Source organism: Hemiscyllium ocellatum, chromosome 14 (assembly GCF_020745735.1).
Source record: "Hemiscyllium ocellatum isolate sHemOce1 chromosome 14, sHemOce1.pat.X.cur, whole genome shotgun sequence".
NCBI classification, from domain to species: domain Eukaryota; kingdom Metazoa; phylum Chordata; class Chondrichthyes; order Orectolobiformes; family Hemiscylliidae; genus Hemiscyllium; species Hemiscyllium ocellatum.
This window is the reverse complement of record NC_083414.1, coordinates 72,796,140-72,820,448: the sequence shown is the minus strand read 5'-3', so window position 1 is coordinate 72,820,448 and position 24,309 is coordinate 72,796,140. Positions and strand designations below refer to the sequence as shown.

General features: G+C 41.5%; 1 protein-coding gene across 1 annotated transcript in view; it reads right to left on the bottom strand.

Annotated features, from left to right (window-relative positions):
- cacna2d2a (calcium channel, voltage-dependent, alpha 2/delta subunit 2a) overlaps window positions 1-24,309 on the bottom strand; it is an 871,148-nt gene that overhangs the window by 16,505 nt on the left and 830,334 nt on the right. Inside the window, exons 26-33 of the mRNA XM_060835047.1 lie at window positions 20,723-20,813; window positions 19,564-19,626; window positions 15,434-15,541; window positions 13,156-13,250; window positions 12,943-13,037; window positions 11,107-11,154; window positions 8,528-8,599; window positions 228-380 (exon numbers count right to left, since the gene is read on the bottom strand). Of these exons, the coding sequence (XP_060691030.1) occupies window positions 228-380; window positions 8,528-8,599; window positions 11,107-11,154; window positions 12,943-13,037; window positions 13,156-13,250; window positions 15,434-15,541; window positions 19,564-19,626; window positions 20,723-20,813 (725 nt within the window). The remainder of the gene's footprint in view (window positions 1-227; window positions 381-8,527; window positions 8,600-11,106; window positions 11,155-12,942; window positions 13,038-13,155; window positions 13,251-15,433; window positions 15,542-19,563; window positions 19,627-20,722; window positions 20,814-24,309) is intronic.

Genomic DNA, 24,309 nt, shown 5'->3' with positions numbered 1-24,309 from the left:
CCTCCTGATACCCTAAAATCCCACATATAGACATTTTTAAACAACCTGTTTAGATGTATTATGACAGACCTCCACCCCCAACTGCTTAGTCACACAGACCTTTTCCCAATTTAATATTTTTATAACAATAAGTACAAGATTTCAAAGAAAATGAGAAGGAACACAACATATTGTTAATGATCTCGAAGATTTTTCTCTTTGGTCGCTGGCTTCAAGAGTAAACTTACAATAAAAATGGAGTTGGGTGCAGCTCCTGTGTCAGTGTTAGATGGTGGTCCACATACTGACTGATAGTTATATGATTCCTTTCTCGTGTAGAATGAAGCATTGTAGAGTGCATTCATCAAGCTGGCGTCTACCTCACTGAAGAACATACCAATCTGAAGGATGAACCAAATACAAAGTACATTTAGGAGCTTTTTCTGCATGGTTAGTGACATGAGAATAGTGTTACACTTCGACCCCAAATGAGGTTCCCAGCTGCAACAAAGGTGACTTAAAAAGAGTCCCCTTCCTTCTGAATACTTTTCTTCCAGACCCAAATGAACTTATTTTTTGAAAAGAACTAATTTAGCCAGACTTCCTTGAGTCAACCAGGAATGAATTTATTAATTACTAAACATGAGAAGAACTATTAATACTACAAACACATAAACATAGATTAAAAGTAAGATATGAGTCCATAAAGATAAAAGTTATACAAAGATATACAGACCAGTCTCTGAATTGTTCACGAAGAGTGGATAGTTGAATACAGTGGCCTGTTGCAGTGGAGATTACCGACAATGATAGTTCAACAGTTTTAAAGTTTCATAATCCTTAGTTTTGCAGATTACTTGACATTGTATTGTTTGGATTCCTTTCAACTATGATTGAATTCCAGTACTTAGGGTAAGAGTATTTTATTGTCCTGTTGTCTTTTGCCTAGTTACTAGCTAGCTGACTTTTACCACTCAGAGTAGGGCATTATCTTTTCCTACAACATAGGGGTGACTAGAAGACAGCTCTTTCACTGTGACCTTTATGTTCAAACTAGACTGGTAAACACAAGAAGGTTTAGTCTCACTAACGCACTCCAGAAGAGGTGAAAGTGGTTTTATAATCCATGTCCTAAGGTATTCTTCAAAGAGTTTGCTGTTGAGAGGGTCATCAGCCCCTTAAAACCAGATAACATTGCAAACTGTTTGAAGTTTCTTTGACACCTTTAGCTATTTGTCCTACTGTTCCCTCGCAGAACTTGTGCCAGCCAGCCACTGAACTTATACCAGCAGTTATTTTGTCTCTGCCACAGTCTTCTTTTAAAAGCAATTTTGGAATTAAGGGTTAAATATGCTGGTAGTACTTTGGAGTTCTGACCCAGCAACTGAGACTCTCTGACATTGAGTTGTGGCTGTAAGCTTTCTTCAACTTCAAGCTGCCAAGATCCTGCACCCTAGCCCTGGCTTCAACGTAGGTCTGACTGTTTTCTTTGATTGGGTTCAAAGATGTGTTGTGTTAGTAGCCTGTTTTAACAGAAAGTTTACTTTCAAAGACTAGCACCCCCCCCCCCCCCCCCCCCGCAACCCACTTCAGAAATCACATGACAGCAGGTTTATTTGGAATCCAAAGCTTTTGGAGTGATGCTCATTTGTCAGGTGAATTCACCTTCATCTGATGAAGCAGCAGTGCTCTGAAAGCTTGTGATTTTAAACAAACCTGTTAAATTTAACATGGTGTTATGTGACTTCTGAAAATTATATCTCCATTGAGTTTGGAGTTCATGTTGCGGCTATACAGGACATTGATTAGGTCACCTCATCATAGAATATCATTATAGAATCCCTACAGTGTGGAAAAAGACCATTTGGCACACCGATCCTCTGAAGAGCATCCCACCCATACCCATTCCCCTACCTTATTACCCAACATTTACCCCTGACTAATACACATCCCTGAACACCATGGGCAATTTAGTGTGGCCAATTTACCTAACCTGCAAATCTTTGGATTGTGGGAAACCAGAGCATCCAGAGGAAACCCACGCAGACACGGGGAGAATATGCAAATTCCACACAAATGGTTACCTGAGGTTAGAAGTGAACCTACATCCCTGGCACAATGAGGCAGCAGTGCTACTTACTGAGGCACTGTGCTGGCTCCTTATGGAACATTCAGTTCTGGTTTCAGTGCCAAAGGATGGATGTTGTGAAACTTGAAAGGGTTCAGGAAAGATTTACAAGGGTGTTGCCAGGGTTGCTGGGTTTGAGCTATAGGAACAGGCTGAATAGGCTGGAGCTAAGAGGTGATCTTATAAATTTATAAAATCATGACAGGCATAGATACTGATTCAGAATACTGAATGGCCAGGACAGAGCAGATGTTGGAAAGATGTTTCCATTAGTAGGAGAGACTGGGACCGGAGGAGAGACCTTTTAAAACAGAGATAAGGAGAAACTTCTTCAGCCAGAGAGTGGCGAATCTATGGAATTTATTGTCACAGAAGGTTTTGGAGGCCAGGTTACTGAGTATTTTTAAGACTGAGATAGATAGGTTTTTGAGTATCAAGGAGATCAAAGGTTACGGGGAGAAAGCCGGAGAACAGGGTTGAGAAACCTATCAGTCATGATTGAATAGCAGAGCAGACTTGAAGGGCTGAATGGCCTAGTTTCTGCTCCTGGGTCTCATGGTCTTATAGGCCGAATAGCCAAAGTCCAGGGTAGTGGAATCCAAAACTCGAGAGATTAGGTTTAAGGTGAGAGGAGAAAGATTTAAAAGGGACCTAAGGAGCAACATTTTCATGTGATGAAAAAGGGTGATGCCTATATGGAATGAGCTGCCTGGGGAAGTGGTAAATTACAACATTTAAAAGGCACCTGCATGGGTATATGAATAGGAATGGTTTAAAGGGATATGGGCCAAGTGCTTGCAAATGGAGCTAGATTAATTCAGGATATCTAGTTGGTATGGACAAATTGGACTGAAGGGTCTGTTTCTGTGCTGTATATCTCTAAGACTCTAACTTGTACTTGCTCTTCTTTAGGTCTTTTAAAGAAAGAGAGTGGACAATTTAGTGTGGCCAATTATCAGGAATCTGCAGGATCAGAAGAAAGCTGCTTGGCCAGGTGAGACTCAAACAGAGAACAGATCACTCTGTCCATACTTCTCTCACTGTTCCCCCGGTCTGTTTTCTACTTCTACAAAGTGCCTGATTATTGAGTGCATTAAGATTATGAAATTAAATAAAGCTGCAAGTGTAGGAATCAGGATGCATAGTTATTTGTCCAACCAAAACTAGGAGAGATCTGGAGTAATGGTATGAAATAGCATTATGGTTTGAGTGCTGAGGAGTGTGGAGAACTGGACTGAGGATGGATGGACAATATGTAGCAAACCCGCACTCCTTTGCCGCAACCATGTGAGTGCTCATTTGACTATAGAACAGAAACTAGAGCAACAGTCGATCATTTATTTTTTTTTTAGCCTGCTCTGACATTCAACATATTATCTCCATATTTCTGCTTTCTCTGCATAACCCTTGATGCCTTTAAAGGTACAATGCTGATTTGTGCCTGGGTACATCAATTGAGTTAACTGGTGAGCGAGCGACTGTCTAAGGGACTTTCTTCAAGGAAGTTGCACTTGTTATGGGAAAAGTAACTTGGTGAGGGTCAATTTAATATAAGTTTCACATGGTCCAACATCAGTAGCTACTTTAGTTGAGCACATTAGTTATTGTGAAATCACAGCCAAGATAGTATTTTTGCAAGCAGGTTGGCTATGTTATTGGGACTTTTAAATTTATACGGGTTTCCTGTTTGTGCTGCTGGAGGGTCTGTGAAAACATTGGTTGAATAACACCAAACTGTGTTACAATTTGGAAATCATTTGGCAAAGGAGTAATTAGAAGTAAATAATTTCAATACAACATTAGTCTGGTTTTAAAAGATCTAGATTTGGTACGAACATAAGAAAACAAGGAGTAGGCAGCATGACCTCTTAATAAAATCAAGGCAGATCTTCTATCGCAACTCCATTTTCCCATAATGTTGTGATATTAATTTGCTTTTAATTTTCTTGATTCTTTCATGGGAAGATGTTGCTCATCACTCATTGGTCAGCTGTTTCAGAGGGCAATTAAGAGACAAACATGTTATTGTGGGTCTGGAGTCAACAGGTAAGCCAGACTGGATTGCAGATTTCCTTCCCTAAATACAGTAGTGAACCAGATGGATTTGTGGTCTGCAGTATTGAGCTCTTGGCATCTAATCAAAAAGATTACTAGGTGAAAATGCAGGTCAGGTACTGGAAAATTGAATTTTGTAGATAGGAGCTTGATGACCTCTGTTGACATGATGGGCCAAAAGATTTCTATGCTATAATATTCTATTACTCCATAATAAATTAATATATTAATATTAATTTTATTGTGGGTGATGAATATTGCAATCATGGGTGGGCATGTGTTTAAGAATTTGTTGTGTTTCCTGCTTTTGATCAATATCCAGTGGATTCTTTGGTTGAGTATATATGTGTGTTGTTGTCTGATAAGCAAAATATTGGGCTCTGTTCTAATGCACGTGAAGCTGTATAGGTTATCAAGGTAGTCAGGAGGCATAGTGAGTGTAGTGGCCATAACTAAGAAAAAGGTGCTGAGGAAGCTGAAAGGTTTGAAGGTGGATAAATCACCCAGACGAGATGGACTACACCCTAGAGTTCTGAACAAGATAGCTGAGGAGACAGCACAGCTTTTCAAGGCAAGGTCATGCCTGACAAATCTGGTAGAATTCTTTGAGGTAACAAACAAGTTACAAAGGAGAACCAGTAGATGTGGGCTGTTTAGATTTTGAGAAGGCCTTTGACAAGGTACCACACAGGAGGCTGCTAAATAAGATGAACCCAAAGTGTTGGGTGCAAGGTGCTGGCATGGAAAGAGGATTGATTGATTGGCAGAAGTCAGAGAGTACGGGTAAATGCATCCTTTTGAGAATGGCAGCTGGTGACCAGTGGAATTGAATTGAATGAGGTTTATTGTCATATGCATTCACATGAGTACAGTGAAAAGTTTACAAGTCGCCACTTACGGCACCATCTTAGTACAAAGCAGAAATGTAAGGAAAAAAATGTCACAAGTTAAACTTTACAGTCCTTCTAACTAAAACGTGGAAAACAAAGAAACACAGTTAACCGTTCAACACCACAGTCCATAAGCACCTGGCCGTGCTGGGATTGACCTCCCTTACTTCGAGCTCGATCTCTGCCCCACCTCCACCCCTGGCTGCCTGTTCGTACCGCCTTGCAACTTGTTCCTGCTCCCGTTTTTGCTGCCCCTGGGCTGCCTGTTCCCAGTCTCGCCATTCTCGGGCTGCCTGCTCCACTTACACTGTCCCCGGGGCACCTGCTCCCACACTCCCACTGGAGTCCCACTATGGTATCACTCCGGACCTTGAAGAATCCGCAATTCAGCAACTGCCAGAATTCTGCCTGGACACATCAGCTGTTCTGTGGCCGACTGCCAAAGTTCCACAGGGGTCAATATTAGGACCACAACAATTCATGTTGTACATTAACAATCTGTGAAGGAACTGAGGACATTGTTACTAATTTTCAGATGACACAAAGATAGGTGGAGGGACAGGTAGTGAAGAGTGGCCTGCGTAGACTAAACTGGCAGATAGAATTTAAAATGGGAAATTATGACATTATGTGCTTTGTTAGGAAGTTAAAAATCACAAAACACCAGGTTATAGTCCAACAGGTTTATTTGGAAGTACAAGCTTTCGGAGCGCTGCTCCTTCATCAGGTCGCTAGTGGGGAACAAAGGTTTTAGGGTATTTTCTAAATGGGGAAAGTCTTTGGAAATCTGAAGCACAAAGGGACTTAGGAGTTTTCGTACAGGCCCCATTTTTAAGGAGGAATGCACTGGCCTTGCAGGGGGTCCAAAAGAGGTTTTTACAAGAATGATCCCTTGGATGAAGGACTTGTCATATAAGGAATGGTTGAGGACTCTGGGACTGTACTTGATGGAATTTAGAAGGATGGGTGGAGGGTGTGAAATCTGACAGAATACTGAGAGGCCTGAATAGAGTGAATGTGGAGAAGATGATTCCATTATAAGAGACTCAGACCTGAAGGCACAGCCTCAGAATGAAGAGACAACCTTTAGAACTGAGATGAGGAGGAATTTCTTCAGTCAAAGGGTGATGAATCTGTGGAAATTATTGTCACACAAGGCAGTAGAATCTAAGGTGTTGAGTGAATTTAAGACACATAGATAGGTTCTTGACTGATAAGGGATGAAGAGTTACAGGAGATGGCAGAAAAGTGGAGTTGAGAAACACCATGATTGAATGGTGGAGTGCACACAATGGGCTGATGGCCTAATTTTGCTTCTATATCTTATGGTCTTGTTTGGGAGATTTATCAAGGGGGCTCTTGGGCACTTGTTGAAATATTCCTCAGTGTTTTCAGGACAGGAGCCAAAACAGAGGAAATATGGGTGTAAAACAAGGTTGATAGTTCAGGATAGTACCTATATTAACCTTGAGAAGAAGCCCACTTGATTGGTCTGTCTGTGCCACAGCCTAGCTCTTAAAATTGAGTTAATTATTTATATTTCATTTCTTATGATTTGTTCTATCCAATTCCCCTTGGTGTATTATAGTATCTGCCTCAAGCATTCATTGTTTTAATTCTCTGTATTAAAAACATTCTTCCAAGATTTCACTTTGTTCTGATAGTGATAACCTTCAGTCCAGGCTCCTACATTATCAATTTGACAATTAAAATAATGATTTTTTTTCACTGATTACCTCATTACAATCTTTTACAATCTGATCATCATTCAACATTTTGAAAAACTATTTTGCATTCCGTCTTAATCTTCTCTGTTTGAATAAAAAAGCCTTGGGGCTGGATTATGATGAAAAAGTGACAGGATGGAACAACAGCAGCCATTACTAATACACAAATTGGCAACAATTTGTAGTAAAGAAGAGAGACCCTGCATATTGCAAATTAATTAATGTGTCACTTTGCCATTGGCTTTGTGAAAAGAACAACATGCATTTAAATTCCTCATCTCAATTCTTCTATTCAATTACTGGGGGAATCATACTACATTCAAAACACCATATAAAGGCAAATTGTTATGTCCAGACTTAAAGATCAATGAATCTGCACCTTACGTTTGTTTGTTTTGCATTCTAAGCGTTGCCTTATCATATTTATACTTTTTCATTATTCTTTTGCCAAAAAATCTATTACTTCACGTTGCTAGAGGGTCTATCACATCCTGTTGATGATGCTTTTATGAGATGGTGTAATGATCCTGGAGGTGTTACTCAGTGCAGCTTACAGTAATGGTGGTGGAGGGAATTCATGCTTAAAATAATGGTGGAGTGCCAATCAATTGGGCTAATCTTTTCTGTATGTTATTGAGCTTTGAAAGAGTTCATGGAGTAGTAGCCTTACAGATGAGAGAAGGGTATTCCATCACACTCATGACTTGAGCCCTGTAGATGGTGAATAGGCTCTGGGTAGTCAAACAGCACAAAAACAGATCCTTTGGTCCAACTCATTCATGCCGACCAGACATCCAAATCTGTTCTAGACCCATTTGCCAGCGTTTGGCCCATATCCCTCTAAACCCTTTCCAATCATACACCCACCCAGATGCCTTTTCAATGTTGTAATTGTACCTGGCTCCTTTACTTCCTCATTCCACACATGCATGACATTCTGCATGAAAACATTACCTCACAGGAACCTTTTAAATCTCTCCCCTCTGATCTCAAAACTATGTCCTCTAGTCTGGGGCTCCCTCACCCTACGAAAAAGACCTTGACTATTCATCCTTTCTATGCTCCTCATGATTTTATCGACCTCTTTAAGGTCACCCTTCAGTCTCCGATGGTCCAGGAAAAAAGTCCTGGCCTATTCAGAACTCTTCTATGGCTGAAACCCTTCAGTCCTGGCAACATCCTTGAAAATCAGGACAATGATCAACACTACTACCTATGTCAAATGAGGCAGTTTAATGTACATGGCTGGGGGAGTGATGTAAGAGGAGGGTTTTAGATTTCTGAATAACAGACCATTTCTGGAGACGATGGGACCTGTTTAAGAGGGACGGGTCTTCCCCCAAACAGTGACGAGGAAACCAGAGCACTGGACAGAAATCCACGTAGACATCGGGAGAATGCGCAAACACCACACAGTTGCCTAAGGCTGGAATCGAACCCAGGTCACTGGCACTGAGAGTTAGCAGTGCTAACCACCGAGTCACTGTGCTGCCAAAAATCTGTCTTGTCTTTCCCTTACTGTTTATACTGTATGACCCGAAAACCAAACATTCAAGATGGGACTTGAACCTGCAATCCCTGGCTTAGGAGGTCAATGCCTTATCCATTAGGCCACTGGGACTCATACCCTCAAAAAAAGATATTGTTAATGACTCTTTAGGTTTTTAAATCCCAACACTTGCTTGTCATCTTTTTTTTCAAAAGTGCGTTACAGACCTTCTGTCTCTGTCTCTGCAGTGTCATGTTACCTGGCTCCAGTGTTCAGGCTGGTTGGACATGATCAGGAAACCTCCGTCATCAATTAACACACACAACAGATCCTGAAAATCAATAACATTAGGTGGTGAGATACGTTATGTGAGCAACTCTCAGACAATCAACAGTTTAATCTGTTTGGATGAAGATCTCTATTTAACCTAGCTCAATTTGCCAATTTTATACAGTTCTCAGTATGTGAAGACTCGCAGCTTTAGCAGAATACAAGATGTAATATGATTACTGAACTGATCAGAAAATATTTAGTAATTGCTGTTAACAGAGATACAAGTCTGCAATTGAAACTGGTTTAGCTGGGAACATGGAGGGGGAAGGATAAATATGTTTGTGGATGATACAATTGGCCAGGTTGTTGACAGTGAGGAGGAAGGTGTTACATTACAGAAGGATATAAACAAATTGGTCAGATGGACAGATCAATGGCTGATGGAATTTAACCCTGATACACGGTGTCACGGTGGCATGGTGGCTCAGTGGCTAGTACTGTTGCCCCTCATAATGTCAGGTTTTGATTCCACCTTTGGGAAACTGTGTGGAGTTTGCACAGTTTCCCCATGTCTGCATGGGTTTTCACTGGGTGCTCTAGTTTCCTCCCACAGTCTAAGGATGTGCAAGTTAGGCAAATTGGCTGTGCTAAATTGCTCATAGTGTGCAGGCGAGGTGGATTAGCCATGGGAAATACAGGGTATTGGATTAGGGCAATGGGGTAGATCTGGGTAGGGTAATCTTTGGAGGATTGGTATGGACTCAATGGGCCAAACAGCCTGCTTCCACGCTGTAAGGGATTCTCTGAAATGTGAACTATGCACTTTGGAAGAAGGAACAAGACAAGGTAGTCCTCAATGAATGGAAATACACTAGCAAGTTCAGGAAACAGAGGGATCCTGGGGTGCCACAGAACCCGGAGGGTGGTAAACAGATTAATAAGGTAGTTAGGAAAGCATATGGATGCTTGCCTTTATCAGCTGTACCATAGATTATAAGAACTGGGAGGTTATGTTGGAGCTGTACAGAACTTTGATTAGGCCACAGCTGGATTACTGTATGCAGTTCTGGTCACCACATTATTAGAAGGATGGGATTGCACTGGAAAGGATGCAGACGGGATTCACCACAATGTAGCCTGGAATGGAACATTTCAGCTGTGATGACAGGCTGGATAAGCTCAGGTTGTTTTCTTTGGAGCAGAGAAAGTCAAAGGTGGTCCAGATAGAGTTGTATAAGATTATGAGATGCATGGATGAGGTCAATTGAATGCAGCTAGTCACTTTAGATGAAGGGTCAGTAACAAGCAAGAAGAATTTGAAAGTGAAAGGTTACCGGTACAGAGAGGGTTTGAGGAAACACTTTTCAGCCAGAGGGTGTTGGAGGTCTGGAATGCACTGCTGGGAGGGTAGTTGAGACAGGAAATTTCACAACCTTAAAAAGTATCTGGATAAGCAGTGGAAGTGTTATAACATTCAAGGCGATGGTGCTGGCAGAAAAGAGGGACTAGTGCAGGTAGTAGGATATTTTTGGCAGTGTAGACTTGACAGGCCACAAGGCCTCTTCTATACTGTACAATTCTAAGTCTAACTGTTTTGGAGTGTTAAAATCCAAGCTCCCACTGAAGATAATGGAGAGTTTGGGATAGGGGCGAGGTTTAATTGAATATAATCAGTGTTCATGTCGACACAGACACTGTGCTTTTGGAGGATGTCACTGAGAGACATTAGGAAGATGAGAAATAGGAGAGTGCGAAGCTGAGATCCTTGGGAATGCCAGAGGTAACTGGGTGGGAGCAGTAAGAGAAGCCAAGTGACACTTTAGCCACAATTAGATAGCTAAAGGTGAATGCAATTCCACCCAGGTGGACGAGGGGCATTGGTGGCTCTGGTGTAGTCAGGAAGAACGAATTCTACAGGGCGCAGTCAAGAGTCAATCCAATTGCTGTGGATCTGGAGTCACATGTAGACCAGACAGATAAGGTTGGTCGATTTCCTTCCCTAAAAGGACATTAGTAAACAGCTGGGTTTTTATGACAATCAACCATAGTTGTTTGGTCACCATTAGGCTAGCTTTCTTTTGAAGATAGTATTGAATTTAAATGTCACCATTTGCCATGGTGGGATTTGAATCCAAGGCTGCAGATTATTGAGGTTCTGGATTACCTGTCCATTTACATTACCACTATAGAACCAGGTGTGAGCAGTCCCACTCAGATAGAAAGAGGAAGAGAGGCAACAAAGGATTTATTGTGGTAAAATCTATACACAAGAAATTCTAAGCTTGCTTAATACAGTCCTCAGATAGTATCACCACACACAACAGCCTCTGAGAGTCATTGGCAAGAGATAGAATTGAGTTTTCCCTCCCTGTTGTTGGCACTGAGGCCAAATAAAACCACCAATGGCACAGTCAGCTTATTGTGAATAGAACAGAGAAGTGAACCTCAGATACTGTGCTGTTAAATATCATGTGTACTCTAATAGTCCCTTGTATTATGCTAACTGTATTTCCAGCTATAATGGCTGTACCCAACAGTTTATTGCCAAATCCCCTTCATACCCACCTCACTGTTCACATCACAGTCCATCTCGCAGTTGGAAGTTGGCATACACTATGCAAAACAAATAGAAGAGAGTGTCAGCGTATTCCTCTGACTGTATTTACACGGAATGTGTCTGTGCTCTCTCTCTCTCACAGTATGCTCTGATGCACCTGGAAACTAACAGCTTTACCTTTCACATTCTCAAATCCAGGCTGATGAATCTGGCCTAAATAATTCTGACATGACAAACAGCAATGCGTGGGAAAAAAAAATCAGTTGATTGGTCGCAGGGACACAAGGGTCTCACAGAGTCCAATAACAGTGCAAGACTCAGTATAAGGATTGTCATTGACACACACACTGTCCAATAATGGGATAGGAGTCAGTATAAGGATCACACATCTCATCTCAAAACTCACAGACCAATAAATTCAAACAAAAACACATCCCGCAACACTGCCTGGAGAAATATGATTCTGTTGTAGGTATAGGCTGTACCTCTTTCATCTGGCAGTTTCAACGCTGGGCCTTTGCTGGACCAGATAATTTGCTAAACCATGAAAGATCATGTGTCAGAGTCTGCTTTGTGTTCAGTGGCTGCTAGTGTACACCCCGGGGGTGTGAGCAGTTAGAGAGGCAAGAAGCCTCAAGAGACTCTCCTCTACATCCTCTCTATCACTGACATTGCCTATCAGTTATTTTGTTTGTCAGCATAGAATGATTTTTATTCTTTTTGAAGTTGGAACCAGGAATACATTTACACACCATTCTCTATGTTATCTGAACTATGAACATTGATCTTATTTACAGATTCTGAAAATCAATCAGGCATACTGCAGGTTCTTCTGTGAGGGGTGCTAGAGGTGTAATTTATAATCCACAGGTTCGATTCATGATCTGGAGACACGAGTAAAAGTGTAATTATGGCAACTGGGGAATTTAAAATTAATATATTAAACAAATCTCCAATAAAAAGTTGGCATCAGTAATTGTAATCAGGAAATCATGATTTTTTAAAAAATCCAGTAGGATGGGGGCCAACATTTATTGCCCATTCCTAACTGCCCTAGGTGAAACTCCAAGTAATGAGAGGAAGGGACGTCAGAGATATCCCCATCCTCAATGAAATGGATGCTTAGCAAATTAATGTTCAAGTCAAGGCTGAAACAATGCCGAGTTCTCTGAAAGAATTAAAATACATATATACATCCTAATATACAATTCATTCCCACAACATACGCACGCCAACACATTCATCTCCAAAGTGATGCACACAGCTAGATATTCATATATGCACATTTAGGAGTGGATAATGAATGGCCACCTTGTCAGCTTATATCCCATGAATAAATACAAAAGGTGGACCTACTTTCCAAAACACAGACACATATGTGCACATATCACAAACAGACACACCCCAAAAAATTACACACACATAAATTTCACATGCATGAAACACAGGCTGACACCTCATCTTCCTCTGAAATGGCCAAACACACCACTTAGTTGTATGAAACCAATAAAGACAGAGTGTCTGCAGAAGGATCATTGCTAACACACATGCAAATACACATAGTTTGATTGCAGAACAGGCTGCCATCTGAAGAAAAACATACATCTCAACACATAACTTGCACAGAACATCATGTATTTTGACATGCAATGGCCCTCTGAAATGGCTAGCAAGTTAATCAGTTATTTCAAACTGATAGCAGAACAAAGTTTCAGTGTAAAGACGTCAATAACACACACACTCTGTTCTATATCGTGTCTAATGTCTCTGAACTACTGGTGATGTGCTGCTCTGGCTGGGATGTTAAGTCCCACAGACGTATTTGCTGAGCTTCATTTAATTACCTTGCGTGGTTCCACCTGGTCTCTGTTAGTCTGGTTACTGGCTAGAATTTTAAATTTTGACACCCAGGCTTCATAGTCCAGCTTCACTCCAACCACTGAAAAAAAATACACCGAATAGTGTGTTAGACACTCATGCTGCCAAATTGGAAATGCTTGAGAGAACGTAACTGGATTGTAAGTGGATACGTCGGTGTATGGAACAAACTGTCCTACCTGCAGGTTTGAGGGATTTTCCATAGATGCGAAGGTCCACAGCAGCACTCACCAGAATCCCGATACTGTTGTTCATGAGGTCCATGTCAATCATACTATTTGCTGAGGATCAATGAGAATATAAAGTTAGAACTTGTTCATGTTATAATTTAATTTTATAGCATCAGTTCAGAAAACAGAAACATGCTTTACAAATGCATTAGCAACTCATATAGAAACTACAGAAAAACTATTTAACAAATCCAAATGTGCATAAAGAGAATCAAGATGCCTTGGCTCCCAAAATACTGCCATTTTTAAGAATGAAGTAACATACACATTTCAAAGGAGGTGTGATGACAAGTCCTGACACACAGAGACACACATCCACATCACACACGCAGACTAAATCACATGCAGAAACACATTCATATCAACCATACAGAAGCCAAAGTCCAGCTGCACAAGATAGGAGCTGAAAGAGAATGAGAACAGTAATGATACGAGATACGGTAGTGAGGGCTACAGACAGGCATTTCTATAGCCTGAGAAGTGTCTCCAGGATGTGCCCCCCCAGGGCCAGTTTAAAAGATATCACTGAATGATTGTGGTACAGTCTGAAGGCAGAGGGCAAATAGTCAGAGATTGTGGTTCACATTGGGCCATATTCAGAGGGAGAAAGGAGATGGGGTCATTAACAAAAATGTAGGGAGCTAGGGAGCATAATAGATCTCAAAGGTTGTAATCTCTGGATTACTTCTGGATGTAGTTAATGGGGAGAAGATGCTTCTACTAGTAGACTAGAATCCGAGGGCACAGCGTCAGAGTGAAGGGTCTATCCTTTAGAACTGAGAGGAAGAGGAATGTCTTGAGTCAAGAGGGTGATTAATTTGCGGAACCCACTGCCACAGAGAGCTGTGGAGGCCAGGTCATTGAATGTATTTAAGACATAGGTAGGTTCTTGATTGGTAAGGGTAACTGGAAAACAAGAAAAGGGTTTGAGAAACGTATCAGTCACAATGGGCCAAATGGCCTAATTCTGCTCCTATGACTCATGGTCCTATGGAATAGATAAGGGAACTAATGGATGCAGTATATTTTGAAGATCAGAAGGTTTTGCAAAGAAGGTCTAATTTTCTGATGGTATAAGGCTATGGGATGCAGATTTAAGGTCAAGATGCTGTTGTGAAGATCCTTTTCATGTAGTAATTTGTAATGACATGAACTTGTTGCCAACAGGGGTGACGCAAACAGAAACAATCAATGATTTTTAAAGGAAAATTGGATGGATACAGGAAACAAACCTGCAGAGCTACAAGGACTGAGCAGGTAAATGGAAAGAACTAGACTGCATCATGGCAAGGTGGCATGGAAATGATGGGCCAGGTGGCCTCGTTCTGGCGTTAGAGTTAGGACCACGACCCAGTATTAAGCTGTTGAAGTCAGTGCATGTTGGATCATCAATGCATATTTTCCATCTTCTTGGACCCTGGTTTAAAGTTATCAACCAGGGCCTTCTGTTGTTTATCTCACGACGTTGCACTAAAAACCTGTGGGAACTTACATTTATGCATTAACAACGAGGCAATATTGAAGCCTCTGTATGTGTCTTGCTGAGACTCTATGGAAATAGCTATTCATTTACATTGAAAGTCCAGGAGCCATCATTTAATCTGATTTTACCAGGTCTGACACAAACTATCTATCTATGTTTCATCGAGTTGTCTGTGACTCTGTTAATATCAGGCAATGCTGGCACAGTGGTTAGCACTGCTGTCTCACAGCGCCAGAGACCTGGGTTCAATTCCCGCCTCAGGCGATTCTCTGTGTGGAGTTTGCACATTCTCCCCGTGTCTGCGTTGGTTTCCTCCGGGTGCTCCAGTTTCCTCCCACAGTCAAAAAAAATGTGCAGATTAGGTGAATTGGCCATGTTAAATTGCCCGTAGTGTTAGGTGAAGGGGTAAAATAAAATATAGAGGAATGGGTCTGGGTGGGTTGCTCTTCGGAGGGTCGCTCTTTGGAGGGTCGGTGTGGACTTGGTGGGCCGAAGGGCCTGCTTCTACACTATAAGTAATCTAATCTAATATGTCAGGCCCTTCAATTACGCTGTCACATTGAGATCTGGTAATATCCTCAACTGGATGGTATACAGAGTAAAACATAATTGACAAGAATGTGAAATTCAGTATGCTGAACCCTCAAGTCACTCACTATGTTTAAGTAGCTTCAAGGATAGCATTTGCAAGTAACTAACATGAGGTATGCTTCGTTTAGAACACAATACAAATACACAGGATACATACGTTCCCTATAAGGTGCATGGAAAAGGAAACCACTGTTATCCAGACTTCTCCTATAGTAGCTTGCACTGAAGGGCTCGGGGTCTTCATTCCACTCTTCTGCCGCCCTGTAAATACATATTGATCACTAAGTGGTCAACATCTGATAGTGGCAATATACTTAACATCCCCAACCTCTCCTGAAACATGTTTCACAGGCAATTTGGGGATATTAAATCATTCACCAACTGGAAGTCTGATTTGGAAATCTCAATAGTCCCTGAATAGCTTATTAACGGCTAACTATTAATATTTCGTTGGTAGTTAAGCCTTGAATCTTCAAGCAATGTTCAGGCAAAAGTAGCTCACGTCGATCATTAATTTTTAAAACATTTAGTAGATTAAGAGAGAATAGTTAGAAAAGGTGGTATACAGTTGACCACGCAGCATTGGAAATGACAAGAGCAAACTCAGTCCTGTTTACTCAGCAATGTTCTCCTACTAACATCTACGTACAGACTAGTCAAGCAACAGTCTGATATAGTCATACTCATAGAATCATACCTTACAGATAATGTCCCAGACACCAATATCTTCATCCCTTCATCAACATGTTCTGTCCTACTGGCAGGATATACCCACCAAGGTAGAGGCATAGTGGGATACACTTGGGAGGGAGTTCCTCTGGGGGTGCTCCATGTTAACCCCTCTAAGGTCTCATAGGATCAGGTCAGATGTGGACAAGGAAACATACTTATTACTACTTGCCACATCCTTTCCCTCAACAGGAGGAAACAGAGTGAAAAAAACACAGAACATACTTTGGGTGATGTCCTGAACATTCATCATCAGAAGTGCATTGGTAATACCCATATTGATCGAGCTGGCCAAGTCCTAAGGGAATTATCTGCTACACTAGGCCTGTGGCAGATGGTGAGAGAATTACATGGGAAAATCCTACTTTGCCTCATCTTCACAAATTGACCTGTCTGAGATGCATCTATCCAAAGTATCCAAAACAGTATTGATGCCATTGATTGCTGCACATTCTCATCAAAACATTAAGAATACCCTCCATCATGTAATGTGATACTACCACTGTGCTGATTCAGATAGATTTTGAACAGATCTTGCAACTCATGATATGCTGTGGGCCACAATAACAATTCCTTTGGGTTTTTTGGCTGAGCGTGCAGCTGTAATGATATTCTGTGTACAGTTATTGTGTTGGCACGCTGAATGCAGCATTGATTTACGGTTCCAGAAGAGGACCACACAGCTGGTAAGGAAGTCAGAAGGAATGTTGCCTGTGAACATAGAAAATGGGAGGAATAGGCCATACAGCCCTTCGAGACTGCTCTGGCATTCAATATGATTATGGAATTATAGAACCCTTGCCATGTGAAAAGAAGCCATTTTGCCCATCGAATCTCACAAAGCCTCTAAAGAATTTCCCACTCAGATTCAGCCCCCAACCTTATCCTTGTAGCCCCACACTTAGCATGGTCAATCCACCTAACCTGCACATCTTTGGACTGTGCGAGGAAACCGGAGTACCTGGAGGAAACACACATAGACAGTTGCCTTAGGTTGGAACCAAATCCAGGTCCCTGGTACTGTGAGGCAGCAGTGTTAACCACGGAGCCACTAACTCAGTCTCTTGTTTCTGCTTTATCCCTGTACCCTTTGATCTCTTTAGGCAAAAACCTATATCCAACTGCTTCTTGATGTCATATAATATTTTAGATTTGACTGCTTCTGTGCCGGAGAATTCCTTCACTACTCTCTGGGTGAAGAAATTTCTCCTCACCTTTGTCCTAAATGACCAACCATGTATCCTTGGACTGTAAACCCGGGTTCAGAACTCCTCGGTCATTGGGAACATCATTCCTGTGTTATCCTGTCAAGTCCTGTTAGAGTTTTATAGGTTTCTGAGATCTTCCCTCATTCTTCAAAACTCCAGTCACTCCTCATATGTCAGTCCTACAATCCATGGCATCTGTCTGGTAAACCTTTGCTGTGCTCTCTCTATAGCCAGAACATCCTTCTTCAGATAAGGAGACCTAAACTACTCTGCAGTACCCCAGGTATGGTCTCAACATGGCCTTGTTTAACTGCAGCAAGACATCCCTGCTCTAACAGCAGCACCAGGCATACCTAAAAATGAAGTGCCAACCTGGTGAAGCTGCCAAACAGGACATACTTGTAAAGAGAACACAGAAGAAGAGAGAAAAGAACAATACAGCGTAGGGACAGGCCCTTCGGCCCTGCAAGCCAGCGCCAACATACTAAAACTGTCTTCACTTACAGGATCCATACCTTTCTATTCCCTTCCTATTCACGTATTGTCCAGAATGCTGCTTTTTTATCTGCTTGCACCACCACCTCTGGCAGTGCAAGTTGATGGCACTCACCACCCTTTGTGTGGAAAAACTTGCCTTGCACATCTCTGTTAAACTGCCCCCTTGTTGAACCTTGTCCCCTATGATGTGGAGGTGCCAGTGTTGGACTGGGGTAGACTAAGTTAAAATTCACACAATGCCCAGTTGATAGTTCAACAGGTTTATTTGAAAATACAAGCTTTTGGAGCACTGCTTCTTCGTCAGGTAACTTGTGGAGCAGGATCATAGCAAAAGATCGTAGTGTCATACAACTGATGCAAAGTATTAAACATACCTAGATTGCTATTAAGTCTTTAATCACTTAGAATGGGAATGCAGGTTTGATTGGTTAATATGTAAATCCCAGAATATCTTTCAAGTCATAGTCCCAAGATAACTTAATGTTTTATCAATATCAAAACAAAGGTGACGTCTCAGCTCAGACAATGCATTAAAGGTGTGAGGTCAGAATGTGTCTGTATCCCAACCTTAAGTCAGACTGGTTCTATTTCCAAAGTAGGAATTTATAAAATTTCACATTGAAAGATTACCTACAGATTGCGTGCTTTTTAAACAAAGTAGAATGTATCTGCAAATGGAAAATCGTCCCATAGATATACAAGTGTGCGTGCTTGCGTGTGTGTGTGAGGGAAAGCGAGAGTGTGTGTGTGCACGTAAGAGAGTGTATGTGTGTGCATGCTTGAGAGAGAGAGAGACTGGAATATGGCCACCCAGCCCTGATTTCATTACAGTCTTGGTCCAAATATTGATAAAAAGAGTGAATTCCAGAAGTGAGGTGAAAGTGACTGCCCTTGACATCAAGGTCACATTTCATTGAGTATGGCATTAATGAGCTCATATCTCTAGAATGAAAGGGGCATTACATTGTTCAGTGGACGGTAGGATCAAGGAAGTGACCAAGTGAACACACCTCATTCAAAACCAGCATTATGTCATCTCTTTGCTCCAGAATTCCAAAACTAAGCCCACTTTCCTTTTCCATCCTTCAGTGCTCCTTTAATGTTAACTGCATCAATATATCGCTAAAGCAAAGCATTCCACATTCCAACAGTAATTCATATGTAAATATTTTTTACCTCCTCCCCTCACTCTCTGACTGACAATTAGAAATTGAACAGACTCAGCACTGAATCTCCAAGCCAGGGTGGAGTATTTTAATTCGATGAACAGTGCAACTTCAAGTGGCAATATAACTGGGAGGGACAGTGTGCTGTAACTCCAAGGGGACAGTAAAGTTTTCAAGGAGAATAAACTGTAACTCCAAGGGGCAGTGAAATACTAAAGGACAGTGTACTACAATTCCAAGGGACAGTAAAATTCTGAGGGACTGCGTGCTGCAACTCCAAGAATTATACAGTACCTTCAAGAAGGACTGGAATGCCATTGGCCAGTTTAATGCAATACCAGTAAACACCTAATAGTCCACCACTTTAATTCTGAGGGATACAATTATTCCAAGAGACAGTATAATCCTTAGATACCTATGAACTATAACGTTGAGGCATAGGTGCAAGTCCAAAGGGCAGCTTGACTGCAAGAGGCATTTTTCAGTGGTAATGAAGGTCAGTGTCTCTCTATGAAATAGTCTCATACTGTTGGTATCTGTGAGGGACAAAATGCTTTGAACTCCACATATTTCCCCTTTAGAATCTTGTTTCTGTTTTGTAAGTTATTTGCCCATATATTGTTCCGGACTCCGTACCATTTACACAATAACAAGCCTGCTTTAGGAAGAAATGGATACTTACTTGGCTGGAAAAACTCTGGTAATTCCTCCATCGGTGGCCACAAAAACTGCCAGGAGACCGAGCCTAAAATCAGGAAAAGGGACCGAGAGACACAAAAACCAGGAGTGGAAGCAATAGGGAGATAGTGAGTTAATAGGGAAAGAGACACAGAAAAGACAATGAGAGTAACAACATGAAACAGAGAGAAAGAAAGACAGAAAGATAAAAAATTTGGTGCAATAAAATGAAGAGGCAGATAGAAAATCAGGGAGTGAAACACAACATATGCAGAACATGTGAGATATGAAATAGAGAATAAGACACACATATTGAAAAGAAAACAGGATAACAGAGAGAAAGACCCAGGAGGAGGGGGCAATTGAGAAAGAGAGAGAAGGGGAATGAAAACAAATCAAGTTAGTGCTCAATTCAACAACTTTACATTCATCACTGGATTCTCAGTTCCAAAATTCCTATTAAATTTTCCTGTATGTGCCTCACTGGAGTGCCATTCCATCAAATGATTTTAAATCACTATTTCCCTGGTCTAAAATGTCTACAAAGTGAGCTCACATCACTGAAAATATAAATTCTTGTTTATTTGGTGGTTTAAAATCACAGAAAAAACAAAATTCTCCCTGTTGACTGCCTAAGCAAGTTTAATCAAAGATTAAGGTAATTACTTTCCGAAGAATTGATTGTTGTAATGATGAGGACCGAAGTCTTACAAATTCCATCCTATATTAGTTCAGAGCACAACTGATATAATTCAAAAAATCTCCTTGGTCCAATACATCAGCAATCTGCTATAACTGAGATTCAGATATGGCATTGTCTGTGCTGCAGTTGCAGAGAGAGGAGAAAAAACATCTCCTTGGTATATTTTACTCTGTTGAAGGTGTTGTATAATTAGAGTTTTGTTTGTTCTGTAATTTTGATAACTTGACACCTACAAGTACAGGAAACATATTGGGAACTTTTAATGTTTCTATAAACTGACTAACCAGCCAAGTAATCAAGGAATTTAAACAAAGCATTTTTATTCCAGTCCTTGCTGTTACTATTGGACTGACTATCACACATTGAAACCCTGTTACTCTCATCTCTGCCCTCTGCTGTGGCAATGACTGAATGATTACTGTCAATTGCTTCAATAATCCGAGCAGATCCAGGAACTTACGTGTGCAAGTCGTGATTCCTCCAAACTTTCTCCACTAGTTTGGCAGTAACCCCTGAATCCAGGATCAGATTATAGATCAGATCTGAATAACCTAGAAAAACATGGAGACAAGGTGACTGCTAGTGAGACATTGCTGGACTTGGCCTTGATGGAATTTTCACAGATGTTATGAAGTCCTCAGCCTCTCACATTAACTCATCATTGATCAAATTATAACTTCATGCCTACAAAATGATTAGGAACAGCAACACTGATTACTATGGGTTTATACAAGGAGAGCCCAGGCCTTGCTTTGAATATATTGTGCAAATGACAAATTTATCTGCAGTAACTTCACTGAATAGAAATCCACCAATCGATGAAACTTGGTGAATGCAGGCAAGGTGAAATTAGATCCTAAATTGGTGTGATCAGATTTATAATTCCACTGCGGATGTCTTTTTTTTCCAAATATTTGAGTCAGTTTTTACAAAATAGAACCCTTACACTGTGGAAGCAGGCCATTTGGCCCATCAAGTCAACACTGACCCTCCAAAGAGCATATCACCCAGACTTGCCCCCCTACTCTAACCCTGTAACCCTGAGTTTCCATGGCCAATCCACCTAGACTGCACTTCCGAATAGTCAATCCACACACAGGAAAAGTTATCATGAGTTTCAAATGAAGATCAGTGTAAAATGAATCTGACCCACACAAAGTAGTCAAGAGGAAATACAGTAATAGTTAAGCAGTGAGTTTACAGAAACACTGGTGAGTTATATTGATCAGCGAGATTACAATTAGGATTATGATTAACCAGTGAAATAGGAAGACAGTGGTATTCCAGTCCTATACATACATCTTTAGAACAAACCTTTTCTTCCTGTAGTCATCAAGAGCAAAAAGTCAGATACTGCAGTAACACAGCATAATAGAAGTTATTTATGGTGGAGGTATCTGTAGTTATCTGTCCAGATTGTTGACAGCACATATCAACTGAGTATTTGGTTCTGAGGAAGTGTGGGGAACTGAGGACATTTCAATCAGAGCAGCCAATCTCCTACATTTGTTGAGATGTTTAGACTAGATGAGCATGACATCTCTAAATAAAACTCAGTACATTTACTGTTGTATGACTTTGTATTCCACATGGACAAAGGATGTATTATAAGACATGATTTGATGTTTGAACAAAGCAGTAAATAGTAGAACTCCTTGAACAACTGCAAGAGCTGATATTAATAGGGTTGTTTACAATAACGACGAGGATTTAATGTCAGGATGTTAATAACAGGGTGTGTGCTCCCAGCAAGCATTGCTTCAGAATCTCACTGTCTACGTGAAATAAGGAGAAGCTAAGTGACACAGAAGGTCAGGTATGCTTGGAGTACGTACCTAACCCCATTGGTTATCCTTCCATGATCTTTAAGATTTGAGAATAACCTGGACAGTCACCTTTTGGGATAGCTACCTTTCCCTTCAACTAGATCAACAAATGATGTTAATCACATATCCCAGCCAAACTGCAAAATGTGGAAATACAGATCTCAATAGATTTAGCAAACACTGGCAAGGAGGGTATTCACCCTTTCCCCTGGCCTCTTATCTGCCCTCAATCTCTTTATTGAAAACTACTGGCGTGACATCAACAGTCTCAATTTTTCTGCTCCTCTCACCCACTCTAACCTGTCCTCTTCTGAAATTGCTGCATTTCTCACTCTCAGGTCCAATCCTAACTTTGTTATTAAACCCACCAACAAATGAAGTAGTGTTATAGTCTGGCACACTTATCTTTACCTTGTGGAGGTTCAATGGCAATCTGGGTCACCTCTTCCCACTTCACCCTGGACCATGACCCCACATCAAGCCATTGTTGCCAGGACTGTCACTGAACTCATTCCTTCCGGATACCTTCCCCACCTTTGCCTCCAAATGCAGTTTCCCAATCCTGGGTAGCCTGCTTCTACCTCCTTCCCAAAACCTACAAACCAGACTCTTCTGGTAGGCCCATTGTAACAACCTGTTCCTGGCCCTGTGAGCTTATTTCCTCTGACCTTAACTCCATCCTCTTTCCCCTTGTCCAGATCCCTATTTCCAGTTCTCTGGGCCGAACCGACTCCTGTTCACCATGGATATCCAATCCCTATATATTTCCATTCTCCGCTAGGATGATCTGAGAGCTCTCAGCTTCTTCCTTGACTAGAGGCCCGAATGCCACTCTCCTCCAGTTGGCTGCACTTGTTCTCTCACTGAACAATTTCTACTTTAATTCATCTCACTACTGACAAATTAAAGGAGTGGCTATGGGCACCTGCGTGGGTCCCAGTTATGCCTGCCCCTTTATGGGATATGTGAAACAATCCTTGTTCCAGTCCTACATTGGCCCCCTCCCACAACTCTTTATTTGGTACATTGACAACTGTTTCAGTGCTGCTTCATGTTCCTGCCCGGACCTTGAAAAATTGGTTCATTTTGCCCCCAGTTTCCACCCCTCTACAATTGTCACATCTTCTATTTCTGACACTTCCCTTCCTTTCCTTGATCTCTCCATCTCCATTGTAGGGGGATAAATTGTCCACTGCCATCCACTACAAAGCCACTGACTACCATAGCTACCTTCTGTACAGCTCCTCTCACCCCATGTCCTGCAGGGATTCCATCCCATTCTCCCAGTTCTTTTGCCTAATTCGTATCTGGTCAGACTTCTTCAAAAACAGCGCTGCTGACATGGCTTGCTTCTTCCATAACTGTGGTTTACAAGGCCCTCAACTGCATCTGACCAATCACCTGTGCTTCCGTCGTTGCCCTTCCCATCACTTGTAGCACCATGATTGGGTCCCCCTTGTTCTCACCTTTCACCCCACCAGTCTCTGCATTCAAAGATTTATTCTCCGCCATTTCAGACAATTCCAGCAGAACGCCACTCCCAAACACATCTTCCCCTCACTCCCTCGTCTGCATTTTGCAGGGATAGTTCCCTCCGGGACACACTAGTCCATTCCTTGACCACTAACACCAATACCCCCACCTTTCCATAATACTTTCCCATGTAATCTCAGAAAGTGCATCACCTGTCCCTTCAGCTCCTCCCTGCTCACCATCCAAAGGTCTAAACAATGTTTCCAGGTGCAGCAGCATTTCACCTGTGCAGTCTGTTCTGATATAACGCGCCAGTTCCACTCCCGTGTGATCCTGCATTTTAAGAAAATCATCATTTAAACCAATGGGACCGGAATCATCTCATAGCCAATACAGGTAAGGAAAGTTTGTGTTTTACAAATAATGGTCTCAATTCTTCAATTGCATTATGGCTAATTCGCGCTGATGAAATGTGTGTTATAGCAGAACCTACTGCCCTTCCTCCAATCTTGTGTATTATATTTGCTGCACCTGATGTGGCCTACTCAACATTGGAGAAACTAAATGCAGACTGGGTGACCACTTTGCAGAACACCTCCAGTCCGTGCACAATCATGGCCCCTACCTTCCCATAGCTGGTCGTTTTAACACAGCATCTTGCTCACTAACCAACCTGTCTGTCCTCAGATGCTGCAATACTTCAGAGAATCACAGCGCAAACTGGAGGAGCAACATCTCATCTTCAAAC